The sequence below is a fragment of the Ptychodera flava genome, chromosome 4, assembly GCF_041260155.1.
Source record: "Ptychodera flava strain L36383 chromosome 4, AS_Pfla_20210202, whole genome shotgun sequence".
NCBI classification, from domain to species: domain Eukaryota; kingdom Metazoa; phylum Hemichordata; class Enteropneusta; family Ptychoderidae; genus Ptychodera; species Ptychodera flava.
Window position 1 is genome coordinate 24994836 of NC_091931.1, and position 21058 is coordinate 25015893.

Sequence of the window (21058 nt, forward strand, 5' to 3'; positions counted from 1 at the left end):
TTCACAGTAAAGAAGGTAGCGTATGCAGTCAGTGACATGTTTAAAATGAAGGATTTTAAACAATATTTAAATGCAGTTTAGCTGAATAAAAAAACACGTCAAGTATTTTCATGCAACATGATTTCTTCTCGAACTGTTTAATTCTATTTCTCATTCCTACATGACGCACCCAATAGCGACCAAGGTAATACTGCTCCGAAAATAAAAGCACTATTAGGTTAACCAGAAGAAGGTACAGAATACTTTACCATCATGATTTTAAATCGAGATCTTGCCATTTGCATTAAGTGAAAGATGCCAATTAAATGTTTGTCTTCCTTCCTTTCCCATGGAAAGGCCGTTTCTTGTTTTCATTTATCCTTGACGCACATGAAATACCTACACTCAAATTATTGTTTCCTCGGTACAGTTAGAGTGATAAATTACACACAGAGTGCATACAACGTTACGAAGAATGCCGTAAAAGTGCGTAACCTGTCGGTCAGGCATGGTGACGCATAATCTGCCATAAACTGACATCATACAATCACGAGGTGTGTCAACTGTCAAGAAGGGAAGTCGTGCTGTAGAGCCCAGCGTCCACACACTCAGGCGGACAGGAGACAGCATCATGATACTCGTAACCGGCGGAAGAAACCTGGGCGTTATCCTGTGCGTGTTAGCGCGAAGTGTTTGCTGTGTAGCTATTGGACATTCGACCGATATTCAGGTGTGTGAATTCATTATATGAAATAGAATTGAATATTCTGTCTAAACTTGTAATGCACTCTGGTCGAGACAAGTATATTTTCATCGGCAGCGTTCTAAATCTTCACTCTGAGTAGTGTGTACATTTGAACCCGGAAAGTCCAAAGTTTATCTTTAGTGAGTTCTCCCCAAGCGTAGGAAGTCATTGCCTTGATTTCTATTCACGAATATGAACAAAGCACTTATTGCAATAGGTAAATCTGAAAATATTAAAAATGTCATATTGGTGCGCTCATTGCTTGTCTGTAATACATTATGAATTGCATCAGAAAGCATCAGGCGTATGTGAGATACACCCTCATAACTTCGCAATTGTTTTTTATTGTCACCCCGTAGTCATGGTGACTGGTCAGACCGCACTCTGTAGTCTTCAGTGTGTGATAGTCACCATCTACCTGGTTTTGACCGTACGTTGCATTTTAATAACTCATCCTGTGTCAAGAAATCTAGATCTAGGAACAAGAAATGTGTGAACGACGAAAATACATATGAAATTGCCCTTTCGCCAGTAACTGTACTTCTGACATCTGCTCAGGATCCGTAGCATGTCTTCAATCAGAACATATTTTTGACAATTGCCCCCGGCTGTTTACGAGGGAACGCGATGATACTAAAAATTTGCTTTTCAGCGGCACTTATGCAGTGTGATCATTTCAACAATTTATCACTGAAGAGAGAGACCCATGAAACAATTAACTGGCCATCATTTCAGGTGATTGCCAATAAGCAAGTGACACCGAGACCTTGCGAATCGCTTCCTCACTCACATCCCGTCAACGGAAGCTGCGTTTGCGACGATGCCTATTTCATGGATGATCTGACAGACGAGTGCGAAAAGTGTTCCCCTTGTTGCCAGGACTCGACAAGGATTGAGGAATGCGTTCAGAAGGGTAGGGCCGAGGATTCGTGCAAAGCTATGAAAGGTTGTCCGCCGCCAGGTACGCTTACAATATTGATAATGTTGACACAGTAAAGATAGAAGTTTTAATGATGAAGGCATTCTTCTTTGAGATATTTTCCAACTTTTATTAATAAACATGTTAGCAGAAGTGAAGTAAAGCCCACTTTCGACTTGTTGATAGAAAAAACCAAAACGATGAAAAAAGAAAATAAGTTACATAATTACGTGTATCTGTCTGAGTATCATGGGTATTGACGACTGTTCCTGTGTACTTCAATTACCGTTGAGCCACAGCATACGTTATAGAAATGCTGGTTCTATTCTAGGACATTTATCCTATACACATTTGCCAACCTAATATTAACCTTGACCATCAAGTGTCTCTGTCCCAACCCTTACCCCAGCTGGGTCAAGATGGTAAATAAATAATATTCGGGGAGTAATAATCCGATTTCTATTCGCATCAATATTTATGAAATGGTATTGGCAGATCGAAACACCACTTGTTTCAATTTTCGCACATTGATTTCGTCACCAAAATCGCTTCTGTGCTGATTCTAAAAGATAAAGTTCTCCATCGACCACCATTTTGCATCAAACTTCACTCAAGGTAATACTACTATATTTTCCATCTTCAAAGGACGGTTTTCGTGATTAATGGCATCACGTGCACATGTCACTTATAATATGTTGACGATCTTTACTCTTAAAATTTGCAAAAACTCCGACAACACTCAGTTTCAACAACTCTAAACGACACATGTAAAGGGACGATAGCTGCAATTTTTGTGATATTTGCTTTGGTTTTCTTCTGTAAAACTACTACGTTTATTCACAGTCCGCCCCATTTACGTTGAAATACATAACATTGATCACAGGAGATTCGGTTGTCAACAGCAACTTCGGACATAACACACATACAAGCTGAACATTGCTGGCAATTGAACAAGTTGAAAACAAGAAAATTTAGCATTAATTTGGAGAAGAACAAAAACTTAATTTTATAAACAGGGCGAAATTAATGTAGAAAGCTAAAATGGCAAAAATTAAATTATCACCGTAAATGATTTTCTTCATCATGCAGCTAACTTTTGACCTCCTGGAAGGCGATTGTTGTCTTCAGTATCTGGGAGTGATTATGGTATTGTAGTGATATACATTTGTCGTAAACGTGTAAGAATATGTCTAAAAAGTAAGTGTTTTGTATCATTTTACTTTTTGGTTATGCTATCTTTGAGTGAATTTAAATTTTTTCTGGGTTACAGATCTTGAAAAAGTAAATCCTAGTAACTGATAAGCCTTGACTCTACCTTCTCGTGGCAAAGTGACTGATGAACACAAATCATAATGAGAAAAACACTGCATGAAACCCTATAATACTTACGGTATAAGTATGGATTATTGCCTGTATTTTAGCTGAATATAGTGCATAACAACAGATGAATACGGTCAAGAAGCTGTTGCTTGTATTCAACAAGCATGTATTCAAGTTGACTCATGTGAATACACGTGTATTATTCTACAGTACAGGCAACACAGTGTGAATTTATCTGATTTTACTGCCTTTGATGCGGTGAAATACATTCAGGATTTACTCAAATATTGACTACGTTTATGAATTATTTATTTACTAGATCATTGTTGCAAAGAACACCCACCTGTACAATGCAGAGGTGACTTTGAAAAGATTAATGAAGAGGCTTCATTAAAGACCGAAGATCAGACAAAAGATGCAGTAACTGAGTAACTGTGGTTCCATGTGCTGCTTTATATCTTTCGCGCATTCTGGCTTTGATTACGTACCATATTTGTACCACAATTCCACCCTTTGTACTAAGGCATGCAACAGCGAATTTCTAAATGATTGTTACGTGAGGTTGTTCATGATAAGTAAATTTTACGTACAGAAACATGCCTACTGAAATAGATCTTGTTTTTACTGACATTAAAGCAAGTCCCTATTTATATTCAATACCCAGTATTTCTGATTTTTGAGTCGTCGTTTCAAGAATTTTGTTCATCAAAGGTTGTAATTTTAAAAAGAGAGAACTCAAGATAAGATTTTTTATGCACGAATCCCCTTCTGAAAGTTAAAATTTATTTTTGTGAAGCTCTGAAATATTTTGGTTGTCTATTTTTATTTTTGTGAAGCTCTGAAATATTTTGGTTGTCTATTTCAAATATATTGTTATGTTTGTCATGACATTCCTCGCATACCATTTTCCGTGTCTACATATGTTCAACTGAAATTTATTGTGTAACCATATGAAGTTATTCTTTTCGTGTTGTACCTTTAAAGCAAGTCTTTTATTTTGGTATTATATAAATATTAAATTTTCTTGCAAGGGAAACAGAGTATTTTTCAATACCAATTAATTGTAATGGACTATCATTTGCACCACCCTCGCAACATGACTATTACCGGTGAGGGAAGAAAACACATCAGCATACTTACCTAGAAAGCATAAGAATTGCTCGAGTTATCGTTCTGCACAGCTCATTAAAAGAATTTTTCCATTGCTGTCATTACATGTCTTCAGTTTTGATCAAGCAAAGTGGCGCTCAAACGCAGTTGCCTCATGAGATGTATATTTCACTTGAATTTAGCCTTATAATTATAAACATCAAGACAAAGGAGTGTGATGAAAAATATGAAGACTGCTACATGTACGTCATATTATCTATTCAAGTTCTATACATAGATATCGAGTTTTACAAATTCACTATAGGAAAAAATTGCGAGACTGGACATCACTTTCTCGCAATTGGTGAGAATCTCTTGTTATTGTCACCGCGTGTGGTGAGAATTTTTTAATTCTCACCTGTGACCTGCGGGAATTGCACTCCTTGGTGAGAATACAAAGATAACAGATTTTCAACGGAAAAGTTACAGTATATTACATGTGAAACCTTCAATTTAGTCTTTATTGAGATTTGTATATTTAAAGGTTGTGTTGCAAATAACACATTGTAGTTTGTTCAAAATAGCCTGTTGAAAAGATTCATTCAATTTCATTAATTTGTTACCCAAACATTAATGTACCGGCTGGGTTTACCTTTTTAGCATGACAAGCAGCCATATGTTGGATGGAAAAGAAGTGTCAAGTTATGCAACTTACCCTCTTCCTTGCTTCTTTTTTCTAAAGTTTTTAATATTCCAAAAAATGTAACTCATTTTTGCTGGGATAAATTTTGTTAATTTTTCACATCATTTCTTTAAATACTATATAACAAAACGATAATTTTGTTTAGCAATAAAGTTCCTATATTCGAAATAAGAGTCATTTCAATTTTACTTATCATAATTTTAATCAATTTTGTAATGTCAGTCTTTCAAGCCCTGCCATTAAAAATGAGAATAGGTAACGTTAAACAACAGTGTCTTGTTTTTATACATCTACTCTGCTTTCAATTGAGATATTAAATTTTAAGTAGTATCAAGTTTTTGACTGACATTAATTTCATCATTTAATCCAAAATTAAGGTTTTCTACCAAAAATATGCACTCCGTATATCCGTCGAGTAAACTATTGCTTATACTATGTATGTATGTATGTATGTATGTATGTATGTATGTATGTATGTATGTATGTATGTATGTATGTATGTATGTATGTATGTATGTATGTATGTGTATGTATGTATGTATTTATGTGTAGTGTATCTATCCCCGGGTATCTATATACCTTTACTAGTATGTCATTTGTACATTGTATATAATAATCTAAGTAGGCAGGCATTTTAATTGACCTAATTTGCAATAATTGAGTCACTTCATTCGTTTCCAGATTTTTCTGAGCTGTATTTATAGTAGCGACAGATCGAAACTTCTAAATTTATGCAAAGCGTTGACAATCACACTGCATACTACGCTAGGCCGGGCATTTGATACCAGTTCAGGCGATTTGTTGAAACTGCATTCTGCGCAAAGCTTGTGCGCATAATAAGGCTCTGTGAATCTATATCCGTTCCTGTCCCCGATGCAGTGTTCTCGTCGCCTGTCATGACTTTGCACAATATTGTAGTCGTCGTTCTTTGCAGTTTCCTCGGAATAGTGAGTATTATCATCCCGTACGCTTTGCATAATCCACACCTCCGACAGTGTCGTCGCATTTGAGACAACTGATCGTTCTATTTTCATCAACTCATCAACAACAACTATGTCAAGTAGAGTTTCGAACCCATGGCCCGAGTTTATACTTACACGAATGACCCATTCTGACGGAAGTGGCGTTAGGTAATAGGGCAGTGCACAAGATCTCATATTTGCAGCATCCTATAAACAACTTAATAGATCTCAGGCCAAAAGTATACGCATGTGGTACACACGTACATGCTTGTTACTATGGCATAAATGTTCGCCAAACTTTCTATAGCGACTTCGTGGAGACCTCATAAAATATCTGTAAATCGTAAACGAGAGAGCTGTGAACTCGCTGACCCCGAATATTTACCGTCTGGTGTAGCACAAAGCGCCATTCAGAATTTGCTGGAGTGGACACTCGCAGAGGTTAAATTCTTTCCTGTGTGGTTTGCGGCTGTTTCTACACCCAAGCTGTGTCCGGCAAGGGGGCTGTGCTACTAAACCTGAGGGAAATTTTGGCAACTGTTTAGAATATTAAACGATGTCGCTTTCCGTATAATGCCAGTTCTAGTCCTCGTCATCTTCAAGCCTTGGAAATATCGACCACGGGCATGTCTTTCATTGTAATTAAGTACCGCGAACATTGTACTGTGCAGTGACTGTACGAGAGTCAGGAAAACACCCTTAGGTTATATGTGCAATTTGAATGAAAAATACAGACAAGCATACACATACACAGGGTTACGGCACGTGTTTTACCTTTTACTACAGCATTCAAAGGTGTTTTTGTTAGCCGCCTAAATTAAACATTTAATCTCCTGAGACGATGGTGGACAGACCAACCATAGACTCTGAGAGATGACCAAGAATTAAGGATCGCTATTATCAGAGGCTGTCGGCTAATATTCCGTATATCCTGTTTTTCTACGTTTTAAAGGAACGTCCATTACCTGACACTTTTGAATGGATTCATCAATCGATTTCCGCCCGACATTTCAGCTTTACCATGAAGTGTTTGAGGTCATTGACCTACTTACTGTTTGAAGCCTACCTTATTCATGCCCCTTACAATACAGCTTTCGAACTCATCACAACTGCAAAGTACATGTATTTTGAATTGACATCTGCAAATATATCGCCATGTTGTCCTGGATGTGTGGCCTAAATACTATAATTTTACGATGATGCGACGGTATACAGCTGCTTCAAGCGTTTGGCATCAGTGCAAGACAAGAATAGTGCGATCCGATAAACACGGATAGAATGCTATGTTTGAACATGAAATTCACTAACTGTCTGATTCTAGACGATCGATATATCGGATCGATACATTAACCGTCTGTAATGATATCCAAATAACTAAAAAAATATTTTACGGCAATGATACATAGACTGTTGGTCGGATAGCAGCAGCAGCAGTAACAACAACAACAACAACAACAACAACAACAACAACAACAACAACAACGGAGAATTTTAGTAACTGATTTTACCAAAAAGTGATCTCATACTCATAATTTCCTAGCCAACTTGATATGCGTCCTGGCCTGACAAGTGATATATATAGCGACCCGGTCCACATGCCATTCATCCGCTCCGAACGGCCTGGTTAGGTCAGCGTAGCATTGTCTCCCCAATCAACTTTGTTTCATGAGAGCGACATGTGCCTGAAAAAACACTCTTGGCTAGCGAAGTTGTTCATTCTTAATTGATTATCTGAACATTGGGAACCGTTGTTAACATTTAATGAAACCGAAAAGAGAGACATTCTGCTTTTCGTTATCGGCTATCATAAACCAGAACCGTGCTGTAAAGTAAAATTGATTCAGATTTTTGAAGTTTGGCTTGCAGACGACTACGAAGCGCCAGCCTAAGAGTGTTCCAGTAGCACATTTACATAGCATGCTATCACGTTGTTACGTGCAGAGAAACGAACAAAAAGGGTGAACTCAGCAGTTTACGTTTAAACAAAATTTATTACGAAAACAAAACTAATTGCTAAGTCAGGGAAGAGTACAAGCTTTAAAAGTGTACAGACTACTTATCTCAGCTGGGACGGCAAAGCTCCAGTCTCAGAGTTGTAACAGTCAGTTGGATGAATGAACAGTCCTTGCAGGCTTGAAGCTGCACAAAGTCCACAGTATAAATCCAGCGTTGGCAGTGAAGGTCTTGAAAAGTCTTGAGAATGACTACTGCTGGAGTTTAGTAACACACAAGAGACACGATCCCAAAAGTCTGACTGGAAGCTGTGCACGTCCCTTTTATAAAGGCATATAAGAACAATCTAGAACTTTTATTGACATGCTAATTACTGTTCTAAAATTATCTCCCTTACACAACTAATCAACTTTCCAGAACATTCCAAACATGACTAATTGAATTCAAGGTTGTGAGGTCATCAAGGGCAGTGACCTTGAGAATGTTCTAGACTAATTGAACTCAGGTCATGATGAGTGTGGGGGAAATGACCTACATAACACACCCCCTCTTCAAAAAAAGAAAATTTTTCAAAGAAAATCTTTCTTTACAAATGTAATCTTGAAAAGGATTTAAGTACTCAAATTTTGTTTTACTCTAAAGTAAAATTTCTTGAAAGTGAACAACAATAAACTAAATACGAGAGAGACAGTCTGCAATTAAATTGTCTCTGCCTTTGATATGTCTAATGTCAAGATTAAACTCCTGTAACATTAAACTCCATCTTAGCAATCTCTGATTTTTGCCTTTAAATTTCTGCAGAAAAACAAGAGGGTTGTGATCAATATAAACCACTATTGGCTGATTTGAAGAAGTAACATAAACTTCAAAATGCTGTAAAGCTAATATCAAAGATAAACACTCTTTTTCAATTGTAGAGTAGTTTCTCTGGGATTTGTTAAATTTGTGTGAAAAGTAGCAAACAGGATGTCCCATGACTATCTTCTTGCAATTTGTTGTTGGAAAACTTGAAATGGCACTGAATTTGGCATAAAGTATGCACGGCAAAGTCCGGTTATTTTTACTGAGTTCGATAAAGTCATTGTTCGGCTTCCTCCTGGAGATATTCCGCTTTCGCAGGATTCAGTCCGTCTGGATGTTGTTCCACTGGATTACTGTCGCAGACATCTTCGTTGTGGTAGATGATGTTTGTCCTCGTTGGAACATCTTGGAACAAATGTTCATGGATTGGTTCTTTCAGCTGTTGTTGGTGTTCTGGCTGGAGGTGTGCCAACTTTGTAGACTCCAGCTTCTCCAGGATTCCTGAGTTCTGAAGCTTGACCGAGCCCAGCTTTGAGTTTAGAGTATTTTCACTCAAGTCAGTTTCAGTATTACTATCTTCATAATGGTTTGAACTGACTGCACTGACAGGCTGAGTTATAGTAGGATTATCCCTATCCAAATATGGCTTAAGCATATTTATGTGACATAGCTGTTTTTGTTTTCGCCTGTCAGGTGTTATTATGATGTAATTTAAATCACTCAATTTCTTATCAATTAGGTATGGCCCAAAGTAACGAGCATGGAGTGGTTTGCCAGGAATTGGAAGTAGAACAAGAACTTTTTGACCTGGTTCAAACTTCCGTTTTGAGGTGCTTTTATCATATTTGGTTTTCATTGACTGCTGAGATGACTCAAGATTTTCTCTGGCTAATTCACATGCTTTAGAGAGTTTCGTACGAAAATCTGACACATATTGCAAAATATTCAGACAATCATCATCGTCTGATAGGAATTTCTCTTTAACGAGCTTAAGTGGGCCACGGACTGTATGTCCAAATACAAGCTCAAATGGGCTAAAACCAAGAGACTCCTGAATTGACTCTCTAACAGCAAAGAGCAAAAAATGAATTCCTTCATCCCACTGCTTCTCTGTGTCAAAACAGTAGGTCCTAATCATGTTTTTCAAAGTTTGATGAAATCGCTCAAGAGCACCCTGACTTTCTGGATGATAGGCGGATGACCTATACTGTTTAATGCCTAGCTGATCCATTACTTGTTGAAAAATACCAGACATAAAGTTGGAGCCTTGATCGGACTGGACACATTTAGGGAGGCCAAATAAAGTGAAAAATTTGACTAAAGCTCTCACTATAGTCTTTGTCTTTATGTTTCTCAGTGGTATGGCTTCTGGGAACCGAGTTGATGTACACATTATTGTCAACATGTACTCATTTCCTGATCTTGTTTTTGGTAGGGGCCCAACACAGTCTATTAGAATCCTACTAAATGGTTCTTGAAATGCAGGAATTGGCTGTAAAGGGGCCTTTGGAATGGTCTGATTCGGCTTTCCTACCATTGACATGTGTGACAAGTTTTACAGAAATGTGCTACATCCTGCCTGAGATTAGGCCAATAAAAGTGACTGAGAATTTTATGATAAGTTTTCTGACTCCTAAGTGACCAGCCCAGGGCGTTTCATGGGCCAGGCGCAATATTTCAGCACGATAGGGCTTTGGAATCACAATTTGATGTTTTATAGCCCAATCGTCATCAACCAAAACATCTGGAGGTCTCCATTTACGCATGAGAATACCAGATTTTGTATAATAGGAAACAGAGCTATCTGAAGTTTTACCTTCATCATCTACCCTGTCAAACAAAGACAAAATATCTGGGTCTTTGTGTTGTTCTGCAATGAGATTTGATCTAGAAAATGTCTGACTTTGGTCAGCAGAAGTTTTACTGGAAGTTTCAAATCCACGAGGGATAACGGAATGATCCGTGTCAAACACCTGACTGAGAAAGGTGTCATTAAGTCAACATCTGTGACATTATTTTTGAGAGTATTTTGATTCTCGGAAGTTTTCTTTGACATGGCTCGAGTAATGGCACATGAAGGAAATAAATCGGGTATCTCTTGTTCAATTGGCTCTGGATCCTGATCTAAACTAGGATTATCAGTCACAAGTGGATTAGTAATGACCTTGTCCCCAGCAAGGTCGTTTCCAAGAAGAAGGTGAATCCCTTCAAAAGGCAAAAAAGGCCTAATACCTAAAGCCACAGGTCCAGAAACAAAGTCCGAAGACAAATAGACATTATGGAGAGGAACAGGAATGTAGTCATTACAATCTACCCCCTTAATAAGAACTTTAGAACCTGAAAATGACTTTTCAGAAAACGGCAGGGTATCTGCCAACAAAGAGACTGGGAAGCCCCGGTATCTCTTAAAATTTTGACAGGGGTAGCGGAAGAGAAATCACTAGAAAGTGATATAAAACCATTATGAATAAATGGCTCGAAAATACCCATAATGCTATCTTGAGAAGAATTGACCTTGACCTCATTAATTGGGGATAAGAGGGGTTTAACCTCAGAAAATGTGTTGCACACATTATTAGACTCTAATTGAGTTGATGAAGAAATAAAGCCGGTGGCTTAGATCCACTTTGACCACTTTGACCTTCACGTTTTCTTTTCAATTTGAAACAATCTGACATTAAATGGCCGTCTTTCTTGCAATAATTACAAGAAAGTGTACCGAACTGTTTGTCAGAAGGAGATTGAGACTTGGGATCTGATGATGTGGAAGTGTTACTTGAATTTTGTGAACTGTTGTCATTTGATTTCTACTGTCCTTTGAGAAATTCTTGGATGAAAAGGAGGAGTTAAATTTACCTGCATTGTTTCTGTATGAAAGGACTGGATGGTTTGCTGAGAAATGAAGATTTGTGGGTCAATGAATAATCATCGGCCAAACGTGCAGCAACCTCCAATGTATCTGCCTTTTGTTCATTGATAAACGTCTTGATGTCACTCCGGATGCACCTTTTAAATTCCTCAATCAAAACAAGCTGTCGTAATTTGTCATAATTCTGACTGACCTTTTCCGAAGAACACCAACGATCAAACAGTTGTTCTTTTGTTCGAGCAAATTCAACATAAGTTTGATCTTTCACCTTCTCACAATCCCTAAATTTCTGACGGTAAGCTTCAGGCACCAACTCATAGCCCTTGAGAATTAATTCCTTCACAGAATCATAATTTGAAGCCTGCTCTACTGACAACTGAATGTAAATTTCTCTGGCTTTACCCACCAAAGCACTCTGCAAAAGCATAGACCAGGACTCCTTAGGCCAATTCAGACTCTGAGCAATTTTCTCGAAATGAAGGATATATTTATCAACATCCTTTTTTTGGAAAGGGGGAACTAACCTGAAATGCTTAGTGATGTCAAACTTGTCTGAAGGGAAGAATTTTCCTGACTGTCCAAGCTCTAAACGTCTCATTTCTAACTGCAGTCGGTGTTCTGCTAATTCTCTTTCCTTTTCTTTTTCCTCTCTTTCTTTCTCCCTTTGTCTTTCTTCCATTTGCAATTCTTTTTCTTTCATTTCCAATTCCCTCTCTTTCTGTCTTTCTTCCATTTCTAATTGTATTTTTTTCTTTTTCTAATGCCTGTCTCTCCTTTTCCATTTGCAATTCTTTTTCTTTCATTTGTAATTCTTTTTCTTTTTCTAATGCCAATTTTTTTAGCTCGAAATCTGCCTGTATTTCTAATTCCAATTTTTGAGTTCGAAGGAAGACTCAGGCTCATAATCTTTTAAGGCAGACTCCTCAAAATGGCCAGAATTAACTAAATGTTTTGCAATCTTGAACTGTATTTCTCGCTTGCGCATAGATCTTTTGACATCTACTTTAAGGAAATTGGCCAGTGCTATGAGGTTGTCTTTTCTGAGGGAATTAAATGTGTCCTGATCAAGGTCATCCATAAATTCGTCTGGCTTGAATTCCGCCATGATTGAATTTCGCTGAGTTCACAGTATACAGTAGTTTTGAAAAGGTAGGCAAAATGTTGTCAAACGGCTCAAAATATTCGTATCCCGGACAAGCCCCAATTGTTACGTGCAGAGAAAACGAACAAAAGGGTGAACTCAGCAGTTTACGTTTAAACAAAATTTATTACGAAAACAAAACTAATTGCTAAGTCAGGGACAGAGTACAAGCTTTAAAAGTGTACAGACTACTTATCTCATCTGGGACGGCAAAGCTCCAGTCTCAGAGTTGTAACAGTCAGTTGGATGAATGAGCAGTCCTTGCAAGCTTGAAGCTGCACAAAGTCCACAGTATAAATCCAGCGTTGGCAGTAAAGGTCTTGAAAAGTCTTGAGAATGACTACTGCTGGAGTTTAGTAACACACAAGAGACACGATCCCAAAAGTCTGACTGGAAGCTGTGCACGTCCCTTTTATAAAGGCATATAAGAACAATCTAGAACTTTTATTGACATGCTAATTACTGTTCTAAAATTATCTCCCTTACACAACTAATCAACTTTCCAGAACATTCAAACATGACTAATTGAATTCAAGGTTGTGAGGTCATCAAGGGCAGTGACCTTGAGAATGTTCTAGACTAATTGAACTCAGGTCATGATGAGTGTGGGGGAAATGACCTACATAACAACGTCAAATTTATTCCGTACAATCCAGTTTGTTCCCACGTTTAGTTCGCGATAGCGCAAAGAACTTAAGTTTCTATTTAGAAAATAACCTTGTTTCAACATTTCGAACAGCTACTCTGTATATGATACTGGCAAGAGGTTGATGAAAGTGGCGTAACCGATAGTATAGCACTGTCATTTTCACAAGCAAGGAACTTAAAGTATATAAATGATGATATTCATAGCGATATATCTGAAGGAGTTTAAGATAGCAGTTTCCTAATGGCGAAGAAATATAATTAATTACATATTGCACCTACGTTTGTATCAATATCGAATGTTATGGATTTCTTGAATCACATATTTAATTTTAATTATCACTATTTTCATACGATAGTACGCGGTGAATGTGCAATATACCAACACCTGCCCACCGAACAGCTACTTTGACGGAGGGGAATGTGTATGCAACTCGACTTACTATTACAACAACTTGACGGACGAGTGTGAAAAGTGTTCCCCGTGCTGCGGGGAACATCCAACAGTCGAGAGGGCATGCGAGAAACATGGACTCACCGACAAATGTAAGCGCACCAAAGACTGCCCAACGGAAGGTAAATAGATATAATAACTTTTGTATACTCTTCCATTCATTTCCATCCAATGCTACATATGTAACCCTGACTCATAATTTGCTCGAGTGAAGGTCAATGGATACTGTATGGAAAGATGGAAAGACTCTCGTTAAAGTGTCCACGCATGCGTGAGTGTGTATTTCAGTTTATGCTGAGATGACACTCGGCAGATAAGTGTAGTACTTTGTGGACAAAAGAGTTGCGATTTCAACAATACCTCCTTTAATGCCGAGGCTAACGTTCTCTCAACGGTGACGTCCCGTAAAGCTAACCACTTTTCCATCCGAGAATATCGAAATCTGATACTAAAAAATCCAATCATTTCATCCCGAAAGAGAAACACACGGAAGTAGACCGTACGTGTAATGGATCCCTTACCTCCTACAGAAAGGAAGGCGATGTGTATGTGTACATGTATCTTGGCGGAAGAGAAACCATTACGTATTATTATGTACTTGGCTATGTTCATCATCAATGCGAAACTAATGTACTTGCTGTGTGGTTTTCAGGCCCTCCAGCTAGCGATGGTTTAACGGTGCAGCAAAATGTTCTATGGATTGTGGTTCCTGTATGTATTGTCCTGCTGTGTTTCGCCATCATCGCGATCCTAGCCTTATGCTGTAAACGGAATATGTACAAATGCTATCACTCAATCAGAGGTAAATAGCGACCACGCTTGAAATTCTTTTGTTTATACAGTGCCAAAATCAAGACATCGCGTGACTCAACGTGCCCTAAAAACAAATAGTATTAAAGAAGTTCTAGCATAGTACGTTATGAAATAACTCGACAGTACATGATTTTCACTTGCAGGGTCGTCTGTCTTTCACTTTCTATTGACAAATTTTTCAACTTAACTTTAAGGCAGTACACCGTTATCGTGCAGTGACAGCCACTTCTATTAACTTTAACTTAGAAAGTCAATTCTATCATTGTTATTTTCTTCAAACTCTCACAAAAGAACCAGTCACAGAAGCCATGATATTTTCAAAAAGTGGTCTCACCCAAAATAATGCAATAGTTAAAGAGAATGACAATGTTGTAACCTGTTTGTAGTCATCAATATTATATTCATTCATATGCGATAGATGAAAAGATATACGGGCAACATTACCACCACAATTTCTACCACCACCGCCGCCGCCACCACCACCATCACCATCACTATAATCACCATCACCATCACCGCCACTACCATCACCGCCACTACCATCGTCACCACATCACCATCATCATCATCATCAATATAATCAACACCACCTCTATCATGCTAGCACTATATGTTTGGTTTTTTTTCCATTTTGGAATAGAACGGCACCACTGCGAATTTCAGCAAACAGTGATGACAGGCCGATGACTTTTATTGTTACGTTGCATGCCCTAAAGGCAAGTTCGATTTTATTCACAGACTGCTGTTTACCGAAATCAAGGGAAGAACAAGGTGGTTACAGCGGTATCACAGGCGGCGAGGCGGATTTCGAATTTCGGGCGGGAGATCATTAAATGCCAATGTTAAGTTTCGCGTACATTCCAGTCATCTTTTCGCATTTCATGAGAAACACTGCCAGTAGATTCTGACCGGTCCAATATATGTCTAAGGTAAAAATGTTAACATCACAATACCAGGGGATTATCTCAGGAGGCAAGACAGCTGGTTGGTGAAGACACTGATCAACGTGTTCATAGGTCAGCATTTAATGGCATGTAAAAGAACCTTCACTGTAAAAACTTTATGTATCAGATCAGTCAAAACCTACCGATCACGTGACGCTTGGCATGTTCTCATATTACTCTACGTAACACATGTAAAACGTGTACCATGTGAAAGTCAGAAATGATATTCTCCATATGGCTGTCAACTCCGCTATCCATTGACACCGAGATTAGATATTACCAAAAATGTATTAATGCAACATTTTGATGATTTTGATTTTGTTGGTTTCACATGAACTCAAGAGGTGTTTAAGTAAAAGCTGCGACAGATATTGGTAGCCCTCTTCAGTGATATTTTTGACTGAAAGTACGCAATAATTTAATTCGAAAAGGAGAGCACGCTTTCAGTGGGGTCATTTTTCATTATTTTGGCTGGCCACAAAAGTGATATTAGCATACTTAAGTGTTAAGGAGTCAGTTAGTAGATGTGAACGATATGGCTACTTAGAGTTTGCCGACTCTTGAAAATCTGATGTGATGCATTTGTTGATCTGCAAGAAAGGATGACCGTATTTTCCAAATCTAATACAAAATACAGATAAAACATGCAGAAAGGCATCCAGGCATTGACAATAGTTGTTTTATTCAGTGGATACATTTATATGAAGTCAGTTCAATCGGTGCATCATCTGCGCAGCTTCAGTTCCACTTCACCAATGTTTAGTACACTTACCCCATACCCGATAATAAATCACAATACTACCCTGGTTAGATTTAGCCATTGTTGATTTAACGATTTCGATCGAGCGACAGTGAAGCAATAAACCACAGTATACTACGAGATTTTGACCAGTTCACGGCATATATTCACGAGCACGAGTGCATATATGAGTTGTGAACTGGTCAAAATCTCGTTGTATACCGTCGCTAGGTGTGGTTAATTGTTATTATATCATAACAGTGTATTGCAATTCTGGCGTGGAACGTCAGGGTTTTTGCTCTTTGACATCTCCACCAATCAGGTCGCTGTATTTGCGCCATCAATATACTTGCATGATGTAGTATTTAATATCAACTTTTCCTCTGCTGTAAGATATTACTTAAAGTTTGTTTTTAACGACAATGATGACATATATCAGCAAAATAGTACACTTCGAACACTTAGAATGCAATGTACCAATTTAACAGTTCATATTTTATCGCAGTATTTGACAGATGCAATGTGGCAAAGGTTATCGTTGCAGCTTTATAATGACCTGTGTGAAACGTAATACTGTGAGATATAGTGGCCAACACTATTATCATTTTGTGCGTTGCGTCTTTCAGAAAAATTATGACGAATTCTTAATTTCATTTTCGAATATGATAAAATACTTTTTACCCTCAAGAATTTTGTGTAATATCAATTAAGTGTAAAATAGAAGAGTTGACATTACGATATCAGTAGAGAAATTCATCTGTTACAGTAGCGCAAATTAACAGTAAGACAAAAAACCTAAAGTATTCTATTTTGTAAGAATGGCTTAGTGTTGGTGCTATATATGTGATTATGTCGCACAGAGAGAGAGAGAGAGAGAGAGAGAGAGAGTCATGTTTGCAATTGAATGTATATGTCTAAGTGCAGCTGTGAAAAATTTCCGCCCGCGTCCGTTAGCATTTTCTTTGCCCATGAGAAAAAGACCATATTATGGTGTTTTTAGGTGTGTGATCAGCCATGCTTAAAAGTGAGTAGCACATAGCGGGCGCTGTCACACATGACATACATCGTAAGAATAATCCCAAAGTAATATAATAAGACATGTATCATTTTGCTTTCAAAATATGTCTGATTGATCCTTAAGTTACCTTACTTGATTCACATTCTAGAATTTTCGTTAGCATGGGTCCATACTTTGGTCGTCCACTCTTGAACAGAACACTATTGGAACTAAGTTGAAATAACTGGATGGTGAAGTAATAATGTCTGTAGTAATCTGCAAATGTAAGCTCATCTGCTTTGATTTTTAAGTTATACACTTGTTTTTATGAGTAATTTGTAATATTGCAACATTCAGCTATAGGGCACCTATAAATATCCATTTATCCAAAAATCAGTTCCAATCGTGTTACAGTTTTCCTGCAACAAAACGGTGACCTTTGAATACTTCATATAATCAAAATACCAGAATTTACTCTCGATATCATGTGAGAGAGGGTCCTGAAAAATCTGTATTACATTACCGAACGACTGTAGTACGAACATCGGCAAATTTAGGAAGTAAACTTGAAATGCACGTGCCGGCGAAAGTTTTGTTGATTTCATTTACAAAAGAATTCTACGCAATTCTGTCACATTAGATCAGATTTACCTTGTCCTTTCTTTGCTAATAACGTAACAGCAATGCGCTCTGAAGTGTCTATGGTTACAGAGCACTGTCTTTCAGTTGCGAATGTTCATATGAAATGTGTATGAATGTTGATAACAATTTTTAATGCAAAAAATACCGAAGATGTTACCATGGATAATTTAGAATTATGTTGTATATTTTTGTCGATCGAAATAGCAGTTTCCATGGTCATCTGGTAGCATATTAATTGGCTTGTTGTATTTGCAAGCGAGCTGAGATACTTTATGACCACACTTTTATCTAGTACGTATACATCTTTGCGACGGTACCCTGGAGCGAAGAAGTCTGTGGATTATTGAAATCAACAAGAACAATACAGTAACAAAGAGTAGAATTTACATGCTGATAAGTTTTACTTATATAGTATCTTTACATAACTTACCAGAGAACATCACAGACATGTTTTATCGCAGGTCTGTGAAAGTATTAAGAAGTAGGAATTACAATGAATTTTCTATATTCTACACATTTTGTGTTCGACTGATGAGCATATGAAAGCCAATCAAACATGAATTTAGCTAAGAGTAAATTATCGCTTCGACATTGGCTTTGTAGTAGACAAACATCCAAGTCTTATTCATTTTTCGAATCATGTACACAAATATTTTGATACTGCCACTTTGAATGTCAACAAGTTTGTGAAATCATCGGGCCGCGCAGAGAAATAACTTGCATTTTAATTAAAGATTGCCATTGACAAAATGAAGCGATTCAAGTTTGTTTTCGTATTTATTTGCATAATTTTGGAAGATCGATTTTGATTACTTTGAGTACATTCCATTGTGTAAGTGTACTTGTTTGTAAGTAGAACAATAGACTGTCCAAAGTCTGTGGGCATTCAAATATCAAAACGGTAATATCCTGACAGACTGTGGTGTATATCTTGATGTACCAGTTACTGCCGCGTACGCCCAAGAAAAGCCAGTCTATGTAGACAAGTATTGGAAGTTTTTCGACGCTGATGAAAAAAGGTAAACAATAGCGATGGTTATTACTTCGCGGCTCACAGATACATTTTACATGTAGGTCATATTCGAAAGAATTACTCGCGTGTCTCGGTGTGCGAGATCATTATTGAACTTAATTCACAGTCTGCTTGATAAACATTTATCTTAATAGCAGTTTTATCTTAAAGGGGCAGGGGTCGTCCCGTCTCCGACTGTTTGCTAAACATTGCCTGTTCCCAGAAATTGGCGATGAATGTCAAGCAAATATGAAGCAAAATATGCATTGGATGCATGTTCATAGTTCACCAAAATTTTGCAGCTTCATGTCACTGCAAATCTTTACCAAATAAACTTCGGTAGCGTCCCTTGGATTTATTTAAAGCTGCCTCGGCAGCGGTCATCAATGTCGGTAGAGACGCCATTTCAAAATTCTCGATATGCACAAGATGAATTGGGATGTGTTGTGCATAGCATCATTACTCTTCTAAGGAAGAGTCATTATAGGTCCTACAAGCACAGCTACAGACTGGACTGCCCTTCCCTTTGAACACTCTCCTATAGCTATAAACATCCGCTCATGATATATTTGCAGGTGTACCCGTGCTGCGATATATGTTTTATTCTTGTCCTCCAATAATCGAATTTTGACTGTGATGACTCAGCAAAAACTAAACGAACGAAACCCAAAATACATGAGGGGGTGTTTATAGTTGAAAATACTTTCAGGCTTACACTATGTCAGGTTGATGTTGATTTATTCAACAAGTTGACCAATGTTTGCAACGTTTTTAACTTGCTTATTAATTTGATAATTTTTACTGCACAGAAATTCGGAAGAGTGGGGTGATTCATAATCAAACTTGCAACCTGTTCCGCCATCAAGGAATAATCGTGATTGCTGTAGGGTTTTTTTTGGTAAAGAGCGCCCTCGACGGCGATTTCATTACAAATGTTATTGTAATAACTGTTCCTTGTTTTAGACGAGGCAAGTCTTTGTCGGCATATACAAGTGCTGTGACTCATTAGTATATTGCTAAATTAATTGAGTGTGACTCATATCAGCTGTTTGCAAATCACCTGAATAAACCATTAACGAACTGAAATATTTGACATATAATCTATACTATGGTCAGACACACGGCTGTGCCCTTTTGTATCGAATACGTTACAGGTCAAAGACAGTCATATTGCTCGTTTCACCACCAAATCTTTAATTCCGTCAAAAATTGCATTCTAGCAATGGACCGCGTCTTTCAAAATCTGATAAAGGGACTGAGTCGCGATTGAGTCACGATTTTATACGGACAGAAAAGCCCTGCTGAAACCACTGTAAAAATGAACTCGTACAACTCTGAATGCAAGCTATCGCCTTGCTACACTGTACGCCGAGACTTGCAATTTGCTGAGCAAACTTATAAGTACACATTCATAGCGGATAACAGACATTGAGTCGACATTGTATTGACCTGTTCTGTAATTCGAGGCGGTGCGCAGCTCGGACCTTACCTTTCCTGGCATATATGTATTTTTGTTTATTTTCATAAATAGAAGATTGTGAAAACTTCCATTTCTGTAAATGTTTATAACTATATGAAACCACACGAGCAGCAGATAAGCAAAGTATTGTCAAAATTTGAGTGTCCGTAAAACTGTCCCATACACGCATGCGTGCCTTCCCTTAATTGGCAATGTATTCGAGATAATGCCCGTAGAGTTGACCTCCCACTGCAGCTGATGTAAACTTAGCACAACGAATGTCCGCACACTGCACCTTTGCCCTTTCCTAATGAATCTCTTACTCTTACACATTTAGCGATCATGAGAAATTTTAAAATGGCCGCCATCCATGTATTGACTGTATGGGGATTTTTTTATTTTCGACTTTCGGAAAATAAGACGGTGAAGGTTTTTTTTACTCCAAGAGCTTCAAAATGCGCCCCACTATAGTGGTAGATCAGAAAACAAAGTGTAAAAATTTGAGAGTCCGATTACCTGTCCCGGAGGTGCATTCTACGTTAAGAACGGACGGCGAATGTGGACACATTGTTGCGTACATGCCATGAAATCAAACTAAACTCAGTTTGGCCAGGATGGACGAGGGTAATTACCGAATATCCTCACAAGAATGAATAAGCAGTGAGTAGTACAAACTTTCGACAGTCGCTTTTGGCCTTTTGACTTCGCGAGAGGTACTCGACCGAGAAATCGACCAAATCCAGCATTCGCAGAATGTAAAATTACATACCGGTTACGACTATTCATATCAGACACTGAGACATCAGAGGTTCGTGAGATAGTACTGCGCCATTTCGGTAAATCGATCGAAAATTCGGAAAAATAAAACCATG

At 37.9% G+C, this 21058-nt stretch overlaps 1 protein-coding gene across 1 annotated transcript; it reads left to right on the forward strand.

The window, feature by feature from the left end:
* Positions 1 to 518: 518 nt before the first annotated feature.
* On the forward strand, positions 519 to 18469 carry LOC139131261 (uncharacterized). Its single transcript, XM_070697252.1, has 4 exons — positions 519 to 709; positions 13486 to 13702; positions 14233 to 14382; positions 15132 to 18469. Exons 1-4 carry the CDS (start codon positions 611 to 613, stop codon positions 15224 to 15226), a joined length of 561 nt encoding a protein of 186 aa, XP_070553353.1. The 5' UTR covers positions 519 to 610; the 3' UTR covers positions 15227 to 18469.
* Positions 18470 to 21058: the final 2589 nt, after the last annotated feature.